The 12,933-nt window shown below is 34.2% G+C and overlaps 1 protein-coding gene across 1 annotated transcript in view; it reads left to right on the top strand.

Moving 5' to 3' along the window:
* The window catches only part of LOC149801975 (hillarin-like), a 34,436-nt gene extending 22,765 nt beyond the window's left edge, over window positions 1-11,671 (top strand). Inside the window, exons 3-7 of the mRNA XM_089956371.1 lie at window positions 1,797-2,695; window positions 3,556-3,724; window positions 4,712-4,980; window positions 5,612-5,791; window positions 10,723-11,671. Coding sequence (XP_089812497.1) covers window positions 1,797-2,695; window positions 3,556-3,724; window positions 4,712-4,980; window positions 5,612-5,791; window positions 10,723-10,773 — 1,568 coding nt within the window. The 3' untranslated portion in view covers window positions 10,774-11,671. The remainder of the gene's footprint in view (window positions 1-1,796; window positions 2,696-3,555; window positions 3,725-4,711; window positions 4,981-5,611; window positions 5,792-10,722) is intronic.
* The last annotated feature ends 1,262 nt before the right edge of the window (window positions 11,672-12,933 follow it).

Below are 12,933 nucleotides of genomic sequence, written 5' to 3'. Positions count from 1 at the left end.
GCAGTATTATGATAAAAAAAATAACAACCCTCTGTCAAGACTCTGCTCGTGATAAAGTTATAAGAAACCCTGAAAACTATATAGCTAGATTTGAATTCAAATTATAATTTAGACAAATAATATTATATATAAATGGAGCAAAAAGAATTTGTCAAATATCCTATCATCAAATGAATCAGCTATTGATGGTGTAATCAGAAACTGTCAGAGGGAAAAACCAGTCGGTGTTGCTGGCGGCATTAGCTGATATAATTTTATTTTAATTGATAGCAGCAGAGGGGGCGAAATCTCATACTCGGCACCCAGTCACCGCAATCCCCTTTTTGCGTTTTTTTTTTGTTGTTGCGACTTTCAGGAAGGCTTATTTTTGCAATTCGAGGGTGAGTAAATTAGAGTCTGTTCGCCCTCACTCTCTGGCATTATTTGTTATAATTTTATTTAACTATAGCAGCAGAGAGGGCGAATGCCTCAGATGTGTCACGGTGCCGCCGCAACCCTTTATTGAATTTTTTGTTGTTGCGACTATCAGGAAGGCTTATTTTTGCGATTCGAGAGTGAATCAATTAGAGGCTGTTCGCCTTCTCTGCTGCTACTTTACATAATACAAATTTAGTCTCTCGTAGAGAGTGTTTAATTATTTTAACTTAGTTTTCCGTTATATTTGTCTCAACCGTATTATAGCAAATATGTTTCATCGTTTCGGTGATTGGTGGAGCGAGTATAGTGAAGAAATGGTTCAGTTTTGAATTCGTAATCATGTTTTTCTAATTCATATTGCAAAAATATACCTGATAAAATATACGGAACAACACTTTATATTAAAAAAATCAAGCCGAGACTATGGACTTGATACATCAGAATGATTAAATCCATAAAATATGTTATATTCAGGCAAAAGTAATGTCATTCAAGCAGTAATTAAAAGCTCTTTGGAGTTGTTTCTTAGAACTACAAAACTAGTATAGATTCCCTGGCGTCTATGACACAAAGTTTTTGGCTATAAATGCATCCCGAGTTTCATCAGAGGTATGAAAGTTTAAACATGTTTAGGTTACTACAGTTCATGTTAAACCTATGGCATCTTTCTCCCAAAGTTATGCCTTAAATATACCTCCACAGTAGGACAACAAAGTGGCAAAAGCGATGCGAGGGCGTTTGCTGGTGAAATACCGGCATATTTAATATTTTTACAAAATGGATAATTTGCCATACTAAAAGTCAAACCAATATAATAACGCAAAAACATATAGATTCTTGTGATTTTGTTGTACTTAAGTTTCTGAAAAATGTATGCTCATTTTGATAAAAATTAAAAGCAAGATGCAAAAATATTCTTTAGCAGCCAAAGACCTTAAATAATTTCTGAGAGATTAATGATATTTAATGAAACACACGAAATGTTTGCTAGTAGAAGATCATTAGTTATTTTTAATTTATATGTAGCCAGAAAACGTTAAGTTTCCTAAATAATGCTTATTTTAAATATAAAAAATACATATTATGGAAGCTGGTGATGATAATGTCTAGAATCAATTCTCCCTTCAACTGTAAATTTTACTTAGGATATGCATGTATCATATCAACTGATCAATAAGTATTTGGTCAGAACCATTTCAGTGAGTAATTGTTTAAGATAAAGATACATACAGATCACCTAAAATTTAAGGTGTTTATGGAAAATAACGTCAGCGCGAAATGTAATAGCAAGACGCCTCTGAATGGGAGTATTCTGTGATTTTAGAAGTACAAAATTTGGCACAGGGCCCAAATTAATTTAAAAGTATGTATCCATGCAGGAAATGTCACGAGACAGAAAGAACTACCTTCTTCTGGAAGAAGTGTGCGGCATTTAAACGAATATTACTTTCTGACGAATCCTGAGGAATTAATCTTCATGTGCTATCCAGACGAAAATGAATGGCAGCTGTTGAAAAGTCCTTGGACTTTACACAAGTTTCTTGAAGTTCCTTACTGCCGACAATCATTCTTTGAGGAGAAAGTCAGTATAACTAGCGAACATACATGCAGACTTTATGCAGTCGATGGCGAATGCACAGTGTCAGTCAGAGGGAAAGATAAGAAAACGTCATTCAACTATATACTCTATTATAACGAAAAGGAATCGAAAGAGCCCATCTTTGACAATCCTCAGCTGCACCGTTATGTTTGCATGTCTTATGAAGAATCGGACGTCCATTTCAAAGTCAGATTTCCACAAGCCGGGGTCTATAAGATACAGATTGTGGGAGGAACAACTGATCCAAATTTAGAGCTGTGCAGTTTCAAGATAATCTGTACAAAGGCAAAAGAGAATTGCCAGCCACTCCCAATAACTCCATTGATCGGATTTGGTCCAACTTTTGAGATGGAGAAGGCAGGAGTCAAAGCAGTGTCACATAGAGGAGGGATCGTCCCAATCAAGGCATGCAAAGAAATCAAACTGTCTTTCTCAATGAACAGAACTGTACACCTTGAAACTAATTTGGTCCATAATACGATATCAAAAGAAGAGTCACAGTACTGGATTTGGCAAACAGTCGTTAAAGAGATTATAACAGTTGGTGTCAGAGTTATTGAAAGAGGAGAATATGTCCTGCAGATGTTCGTCAAACAAGAGGATTCGAGAGAAGAACCCAAGAACATATGCAACTATTTGCTGACGGCTGAAATGGGAAAGAGAAAGAAAACATGGGAGGTATTTTGTTCACTTTTTTCCATGCATGCACACATACAAAACATTAAAGTGTTTCCGAGTTTTGAAATTTGGAAAGTATCAGGATTTCTTCATCAAGCTTTTCATTTATCAGAAATTCATCCAGGGTGTTTAAGGCATATACCATACGATATTAAGTTACTAAAGAAAACTGAATCGAAGCGTAACAATATACTCCATAAACAAGTTTTAGGCACCTAATCCATTTAATTTTACGTCATAATTGGCATTCAACCAATCAGAAATCTCTTTCTGCCTGATTCGAAAACATAACTTTCTTGGTTCTTATCCCCATCAGTCTTTTAACTTTGATGCTCAGTCAAATGCAGATAGCATGTTAACAACTATTCGCGAGATTTACCAGGATTAATTTAGAAAATATATATGACGGCAATTTTAGAACAGAATGAAGACTAAGACCCTAGTAATGAAACTAAGGGGAAATAGAGATCAAGCCTGGACTAGACTGTATGTTTGATCCATATTATTCGCACTATGGTAAGAATTTAGGGCCGGGGAAGGCTGACGTGCTACGCATCTATAGACTATTAACTACTCTAAACAAATGCCTTTCTGCACGTTAATATCCGAATTTTCTCGTTTTAATTTTCCTCAGTGTAAATTTTGTGTGATTTCAAACGTTTCCAGTTGAGACTTTTTTAATCTTACTGACTCATGCGACACCAGTTCATTCTAGAGTTATTTTAAAAAATATATTTATTATACAAGAATAAGAAATGAAATGAAACAAAGATTATACTAGACTTGTGTTTTAGTCAATAGAAGCCTAGTCCTTTTAAAAGATTTTTTGTTACATGGAAAACTTCTCTTTACTCTTGCAGAACGCCAGAGAGAAGATTACAAGAAACAAGATGAACGAACTCACCAAAACTCATAATAACTTAGATGATCTAGAAACTGCGATAGAAAAATTTCAGGACCTTGATTTGGAGGATGAAGGCGATCTTACGAGGGCAATAGCTACCCTTGAGATTGGGAGAGCAGAAAGAGGTAGTGTAAGGGAGTGAGCCTTAAGAAATATTGACATATTGAAAACAAGAGTCGTAAAAACTAGTGACATATTGAAAACATGAGCAAATGTAATGTGTATAATGTTCATACCTATATTAAGAAAACTCTAATACAAACGTAAAAATACTTTAATACACGTAGGATTATTTTATTGAAGTGTTCCGCAGAAGTGACCAGAAATGTACAAAGAATAGCTAGATATCAACCAAAAACACTTTCAGTAAGGCTATATCTGGGAAAAAACACTTTGACCAATTCGGTGTGATATTCGTGAATATATCTAAGATATGATAAATAAAATGTTGTATCCATGACTGTAAAATATGCCCGTAACATACTAGAACGAAGTGCAAGCAAATAAGGTATATATATATATATATATATATATATATATATATATATATATATATATATATATATATATATATATATCTGTGTGTGTGTGTGTGCTTTTTCTCGTTGTTACTCACTGTTCCTTTACAACTCTGCGTGAGGTCATATAGTGTTTTAAATCGAGATACATCAGCATAGAGTTTCCATAATTAGCCGTTTACAAGGAATTAGAAAAGCTGCTGAGTGGGCCTGGTAGATTATGCTGTACTTGAGCCTTGTCTGCATGTAGATGGTACATACTAATTCTTATTAAACCATGTGTAAAAACCTAATATCCGTATGTTGTTTGCGGTACAGAGACTTAAATGTCCATAAGAAGCCCCTAACATCCATTTAACATGGACCAATAAGGTGTCACGTTTCACCTTTGAATCACAGTTACTGCGGCCAATCAGCAAAATTCACCCCCACCCCCCACCCCCCAAAGATCAGCTTCTATCAATATCAGTTATGTTGACACCATGGCTAGGTGAACTTGATGGTATTCTCCCATTTAATTAAGAATTTCATTTAATATTTTATTTCGGTTCTTAAATTTAATTACAACAATGAAATTTCACCTTGTGTTTGCAGCCCTCAAAGATGCACATAATAGGAGACGGGCAGACGTGTTAGAGACAGCCATTTTGCAAGCTAAAAGCAGCAGATTTCGAAAGACCCTTCAGATCGCGATATCACGGTCCGAAAAAATGCATGTTTATCTGAAGGAATGTCCAGGTATTCAGGATTTAAACGTGGACACAATGTCGGAACTCGGGAACATCAGTGAACCTCCTCGTGTCATCCACGATGTTATGATCGCAACGTATTTGTTACTTGGAGAGAATAGAGAACAATTACAGGTTATTCAGTTTAACAGAATCTATATTTACAATTTAACATTGTGCATTAGGATTCGTATTGCTTTCAATTTATTAAAATTATGTTCATTCATATAAAACGCAAATAACGTTTTGTAAACCAGCTACTGGAACGTTACCTTTCAACGTGTTTTTGGATACCTAAACAAAGAACATAAAGTTTATTATTATTATTATTATTATTATTATTATTATTGAATCAATGCACGGAGGACATTTTTCAGAATTTCATCCTTTCTCACAGTCTCCAACAAAGACTGGAAAAATTTTCACCATACGTTTATTATCAATGAAAGGATTAAGCTGGGGGGAGGGGCGGAGTTTTTAAATTCCATTCAAGATTTTTTTTGGACAAAATGTGAAATTTTATAAACTACTCAATAGACTAAGAAAATATATACGGAGGCTTAATGGAGACAACATTATCAATATATATTGAGAAAAGCATAATGACTGGTTACATACACAATTTCTGTCCAGACTTGACTTTCAGTTCACTGCCAAAATTAAGACAATACATTATTCGACAGATTGTTACAAAATAGGCGCAAAATCTCAATATGGCTTTTTACGTGACAGCATGGTCAGGATGGTTCACTTGTATTATTTTCAGAACTGGGAGAGGATTAAGCAACTCATAGGAAGACCTGGTGATCTGTTAAGACGAGTAACGCTATTTGACCCGACACGAGTTTCTGTAGAGATTTATGAGGACGCCCTACATATATTGCAGCCATACACAAAGGACAGTGCCTCGAAAGCCAGTCTTCTTGTTGGAATGCTTTATGTTTGGGTAAGGCATGATAATTGCTTATTGTTAATTATCTGTCTGTTTTGGCATTTCTCTAATAAATACAATTACGACTAATGAAAGTTCCGTGGGTTGCTGATTGATGTTAATGATTACATTAATCTACGTAACGTAAGCAAGCTTGTGGGAACAAGCATGGTGATAATGAAAATGTATAGCATGAGATGCGCTTAGGATTCTGCGTCAACCAGTCACATATCAATTTGCTTATGAGATGTCTTTCTGACCACCTAAGACTGGGATTCAGTTTCAGTTGCAGTTGTTCTGAGTGGCTAAGACTGGGAATAAGTTTCAATTGCAGGTGTTCTGAGCAGCTAAGATTGGGAATACATTTCAGTTGCAGTTGTATAATCAACAAACCAGATTACGCAGGCTGTAATGAAATACTGAAAATAAAGTATGCATTTGAACTTGAATAAATCCACAATTATTCTTAATATTTCGCTGTCATATTTGATAAATTTTTTAAAAGTTCAAAGCAAGATTATATTTTGCCAGGCATATTTATTATTTATATTGATTATGAAGTAATATTTTCAGAGTGGTCACATGGCAGCATCAAAAATTTAAATAGCTTATATATCGTTTTTCTCTATGTAACCACTCCATGCATACTACTTATAACCATGCCGTCCATAGTTCTTATAACCTTGCCATACATACTACTAATAAGCATTCCATCCATAGTACTTACAACCATGCAATGCAAAAGACTTATAACTATTCAATGCATAATGTTTATAACATGCCATGCATACTACTTATATCCATGCCATGCATAATACGTGCAACCATGCCATGCAGACTACATATAACCATGCAATGCCTACTATTTACAACATGACATACATACTACTCATAACACGATATGCATACCACTTATAACCATGCCATACAGACTACTTATAGCAATGCCATGCATACTAATTTTAACCATGCTATGCATCCTACTTATAACATGCCATGCATGCTACTTATACCATACCATGCATACTACTTATAACCATACTAGTCATACTACTTATATCCATGTCATGCATACTACTTATAACGTGCCATGCATACTACTCATAACATGATATGCTTACTACTTATACCATGCCATGTATACTACTTGAATATATAGTATGCATATTACTTCTAACCATGCTACATATACTACGTACATCCTCGCCATGCATAATACTTAACCATGCTATGCATACTACTTATAACATGCCATGCATACTACTCATGACATCCTATGCACACTAATTATAACATGACATGCATACTACTTATAACATGCCATACATACTACTTATAACCATACTATGCATACTACTTATAACATGACATGCATGCTACTTATAACCATGCTATTCATACTACCCATAACATGCCATGCATAGTAATTATAACCATAATATGTATACTTCTTATATCCATGCTATGCATACAACTTATAACCATGCTATGCATACTGCTTATAACCATATTATGCATACCACTTATAACCATACTATGCATACTAATTATAACCATACTATGCACACTACTTATAACATGCCATGCATAAGACTTATAAACATACTATGCAAACTACTTATAACGTGACATGCATACTTCTTATAACCATGATATGCATACTACTTATATCCATGTTATGCATACTACTTATAACCATGCCATGCATACTACTTATAACGGGGCCCCGAGTGGCTGAGTGGTCTAAAGCGCTCTCTGTTACGGATCACTGCCATCTCAACTCTGTCTGCGTGGGTCCGGGTTCTTCATTCACCATTAATACTGGCCACCATGTATAGTCTATCGTGTGCTGAAAAATGGTGTTAAACCCTACAACAACAACAACAACTACTTATAACATGTCATGCCTATTTCTTATAACAATACTATTCATACTCTTATATCCATGCCATGCATACTACTTATATCATGTCATGCATACTACTCATATACATGCCATGCATACTACTTATAACCATGCTACGCATGCTACTTATATTCACGTCATGCATAATACGTATAACCATGCTATGCATGCTACTTATAACATGACATGGATACTCCTCATAACATGATATGCATACTACTTATAACATGTCATGCATAATATTTATAACCATGCTATGCATACTACTTATATCCACGCCATGCATAATACTATGTATACTACTTATAACCATGATATGCACACTACTTATAACATGCCATGCAATCTAATTATATCCATGCCATGCAGTCTACTAATAACCATGACATACATTACACTTATAATCATGCCATCCAAACTACTTTAAACCATGCATAATACTTAACAACATTCCAACCATAGAACTTAAAATCTTTTCATCCATTCTACTTATAGCTATGCCATGCAGACTAGCTATAACCATGCCATGCATACTACTTATAACTATGCTATGCATTCTATGTGCAACCATGTCATGCAGACTTCATATAACCATGCAATGCATACAACTTATAACTGTGCCATGCATACTACATGCAACTATGTCATGCAGACTACTTATTGCAATGCCATGCATACTACTTATAATCATGATATGCATACTACTTATAACATGCCATGCATACTACTTATAACCATACTATTCATACTACTTATATTCATGCCATGCATACTACTTATAATATGCCATGCATACTACTCATAACATGATATGCATACAACTTATAACATGCCATGCATACTACTTATATACATACCATGCATACTACTTCCAGCCATACTACGCATACTACTCATTTCCACGCCATGCATAATACATATAGCCATACTATGTATACTACTTATAACCATGATATGCACACTACTTATAACATGCCATGCTGTCTAATTATATCCATGCCATGCAGTCTAATTATAAAAATGCCATACATTATACTAATAACCATGCCATCCAGACCACTTTTCACCATGCATTATACTTAACAAGATGCCAACCATAGTACTTATACCTTTTCATCCATTCTACTTATCTCTATGCCATGCATACTATTTATAACCATGCCATGCATACTGTTCATAACTAAGCCATGCATACTACATCCAACCATGCCATGTAGACTACATATAACCATGCAATGCATTCTACATGCAAGCATGCCATGCCATGCAGACTACATATTATAATGCAATGCATACTACTTTTAACATGTCATGCATACTACTCATAACATGATATGCATACCACTCATAACCATGCCATGCAGACTACTTATAGCAATGTCATGCATACAACTTATAACCATGCTATGCATACCACTTATAACCATGCCATGCAGACGACTTACAGCAATGCCATGCATACCACTTATAACCATGCTATGCATACTACATATATCCATGACATGCAGACTACTTATAACATGCCATGCATACTACTCATAACATGATATGCTTACTACTTATAACATGCTATGCATACTACTTATATCCATGCCATGCATACTACTTATAACATGCCATGCATACTACTCATAACATGATATGCTTACTACTTATAACATGGCATGCATACTATTTATATCCATGCCATGCAGTCTATTTATAACCATGCCATACATTATACTTATAACCAAGCCATCCAAACTACTTATAACCATGCATAATACTTAACAACATGCCAACCATAGTACTTAAAACCTTTTCATCCATTCTTCTTATAGCTATGCCATGCAGACTAGCTATAACCATGCCATGCATACTACTTATAACCATGCTATGCATTCTACGTACAACCATGTCATGCAGACTTCATATAACCATGCAATGCATACAACTTATAACTGTTCCATGCATACTACTTATAACCATGCTATGCATTTTACTTATAACATGCCATGCATACTACTCATAACATACCATGCATACTACTTACAACCATAATATGCATACTATTTATATCAATGCCATAAATACTACTTATAACCATACTATGCATGCTACTTATAACATGCCATGGATACTATTCATAACCATACTATGCATACTACTTATAACATGACATGCATACTACATATAACCATGCTATGCATACTACTTATAACATGCCATGCATGATACTCATAACATACCATGCATACTACTTATAACCATGATATGCATACTAATTATAACCATGCCAGGCATGCTACTTATTTCCAAGAATGTTTATGTGTGCATATTATTGTGCCAATGGCTGATCCAATTTCATATACCAGTAGTATTGGTACATCAAATTGCTTTATACCATCACTTTAAAAGCCATGTTATTTTTAATGTATGTGGTATAAATAATTATACCATATACATTAAAAATAAAATTACTTTTAAAGTGTTGGTATAAAGCAATTTTAATATATCAATAATATAGGTATATCAAATTATGATCCACCCATATATTTATTCTACATACATTAAAACTAATATCGATTTTAAAGTGTTGGTATAAAGCTATTGATATACCAGTACTATTGGTATATCAAATTGGGATCCGCCCATGACGCAATAATACGCATACATAAACATTCAACTGTGTGATGTTGGGTCTATTCCTATAGATCGATGATGAATTTCCACTCATTAATCATTAGTGTATGTATTTTCAAGTGATATAAATAAAATACATGTATAGCATGTACGCTCTATGTATTTTCAAGTGATATAAATAAAATAGATGTATAGTATATATGCTGTATGAATGATACGCCACTCATATAAATTTTTAATCAAAAGGAAACTCGGACAGCCTCGTTTCCTTTTAATGAAAAATGTATACATTTCGTTGACTATCACTGATGCAACATACATGCGATATATATATATATATATATATATATATATATATATATATATATATATATATATACACATAATTATTATTATTATTATTATTATTATTATTCAGGCATACCAGACATCAGAGAAGATGGTTCAGGCGTGCTCCAGCTCTGAATGATGTCCAGTATATGTTGCTTTTAAAGCTGCAGTTACGATTATGTTCTGACAGATTTCACGTATATTGTGGATGAAAAAAGAATTATGATAAGACTGTTAGTTTAAATCTGCAGCACATCTTATATGCAAAGATTTAATACCCTTGCTATTTTCTACACAATTAAACCGAACATATTTACTAACTAATGCCTTTCAACGATTTGTTGATGCACTTTCAACTGGTGACTGATGCGTCCTGAAGTTTTGCCATCCAGCTAAGATGGCCACACCGGGCCGTTGTTGGATCAATTATCAGCTTTGTGGTTATCGTTGCCCATCACTGGCATTCTGCTCAGTGGATGTTTAGGATTGCCAGCATCATCCATTTGATTCACACGGACAGTGACCTTTGGTCGTCAATCGTTTCACAATACACTTGGCATGTGTGGCTATCCACAACAATTAACTACTACTCTTCTATCTGATTGGATGCAATTTAAAAAAAAACGATCTAATCAAAATGATTCTTTTTGGGCCTAAGAAAATAGTTGGGAATAATCATCGATGCGTCCGTTGTCAACAGCGTATGAACTGTATCAGCCTCCGTAATTAACAATGTTCACAAACAAGTTTTTCTTTCAAACAGAGGCATACATTCGTATACTAAATAGCCAATACCAGCAACGCGCTCTCACTGATCAATAAATGTAACTTCGAACGAGCAATACAATTTTCACCTAAAAGAGCGTTCTTGTTCAAAGTACGGTCTTGGCAAGCTACCTGTGCCATATGTCGATATCGTACGAACGAAATGGACCGACACTGAAAAGTTATCCTGGTCATCTGATTGTTTTGTTTTTATATTTGTATCACATGTTGACAGTGATCCACCTTTCATAAATAAATCATTTGTCAAATAACCTTTGTTGCAGTACTATATAATATTGCAGTGCTGGTGCGTTGTAAACTCTCAATCAACCAGTTGATCAGTGTTGACTTATTTGATGTTTACGTCTTCCACCATTGTTATAGATGTACCAAAGATGGTATTACATTGATGCAGCTTCTGTTTCTTAATGTGTCTCACTATTTGTGTTCTACATATTGCTTCTAAATTTATATTTTCTTATAGTTCCTTCCTTTTTGTCTCTTCCTCCAGATCTAACTCGCTTCTTTCCCTCTGTATGAATAACAATAACAATAATAATAATAATAATAATAATGACAAAAATGTGCTTTAAAACACACCAGTCTTTGTATATTATTTGTTGATACACTATGATTTCTTCTGGAAACTCACTATTAAAAATATGAACCAATGTGAAATGTTTCACGCTCCGGTTATCAGCTTTCTGATCTGAACTGAGTTTGTGGGAAAGGATTTATTTCTTCGGAGGTAAAAAGTAGGAACGATAACAATAAATAATGGTTCGGAATAACCAAAAACATACCCGTTACGATTTTGAAATACTACTTAATCACCATTATATCATGTTATGCATATTTGAATCAATTTATATTTGATTCAATTTAATTGTTTGTTTATAAGTTTCATTTTTTTAATTCCATTACTTGTATTTTAATTATTTTTTGACGTAAACAAATTTATAGAAACATTGTATCTAATGCAGATCTAGTTACCTACCTTGATTCAGAACCAGTGATAGTTTGTAGTAAACAACATTTTTTTTTTGGCATGTTTTATTCTTTATCAGAGCAAGATTCATAAAGTAGAATCAATGCCATACTTGGACTACATGTTAAATAAATGTATCAATTAGGTTTTTCCAGAGGATTGACCCACGTCCGGGCATCTGTTTTGCGCTGTAGCTAGATTTATTGTTGATATTTTGATAAATAATTGTCATACTTGCCTTAGCACTGGAGACGTCCATGTGTTTTATGTTGTGACCAGCCTTTTTGGGCTAATTATTTTATTCTATTTTAAAGGAAAGTGGTTATTTTCCCTAGAAACACTAGTGCTCTAAATTCTTGGACAAGGACATTTGTCGAAACTTATACAGAAGTCAAATTGGAATTTATTTTTTGTGATTCAACAAAGAACTGTTGACACATTAGTACGACGCTGACCACAACATACGTCATTGCCTTCTATTTTGTATTTCATCGGGATTCGAACTCAGTTTCAGTAAGACTTTTTGTTTCTAGGATTTCTATTTTT

Source organism: Sinohyriopsis cumingii, chromosome 4 (genome assembly GCF_028554795.1).
Source record: "Sinohyriopsis cumingii isolate HCF-2022 chromosome 4, ASM2855479v2, whole genome shotgun sequence".
NCBI lineage: Eukaryota > Metazoa > Mollusca > Bivalvia > Unionida > Unionidae > Sinohyriopsis > Sinohyriopsis cumingii.
This window is presented reverse-complemented; position numbering and strand designations above follow the sequence as displayed.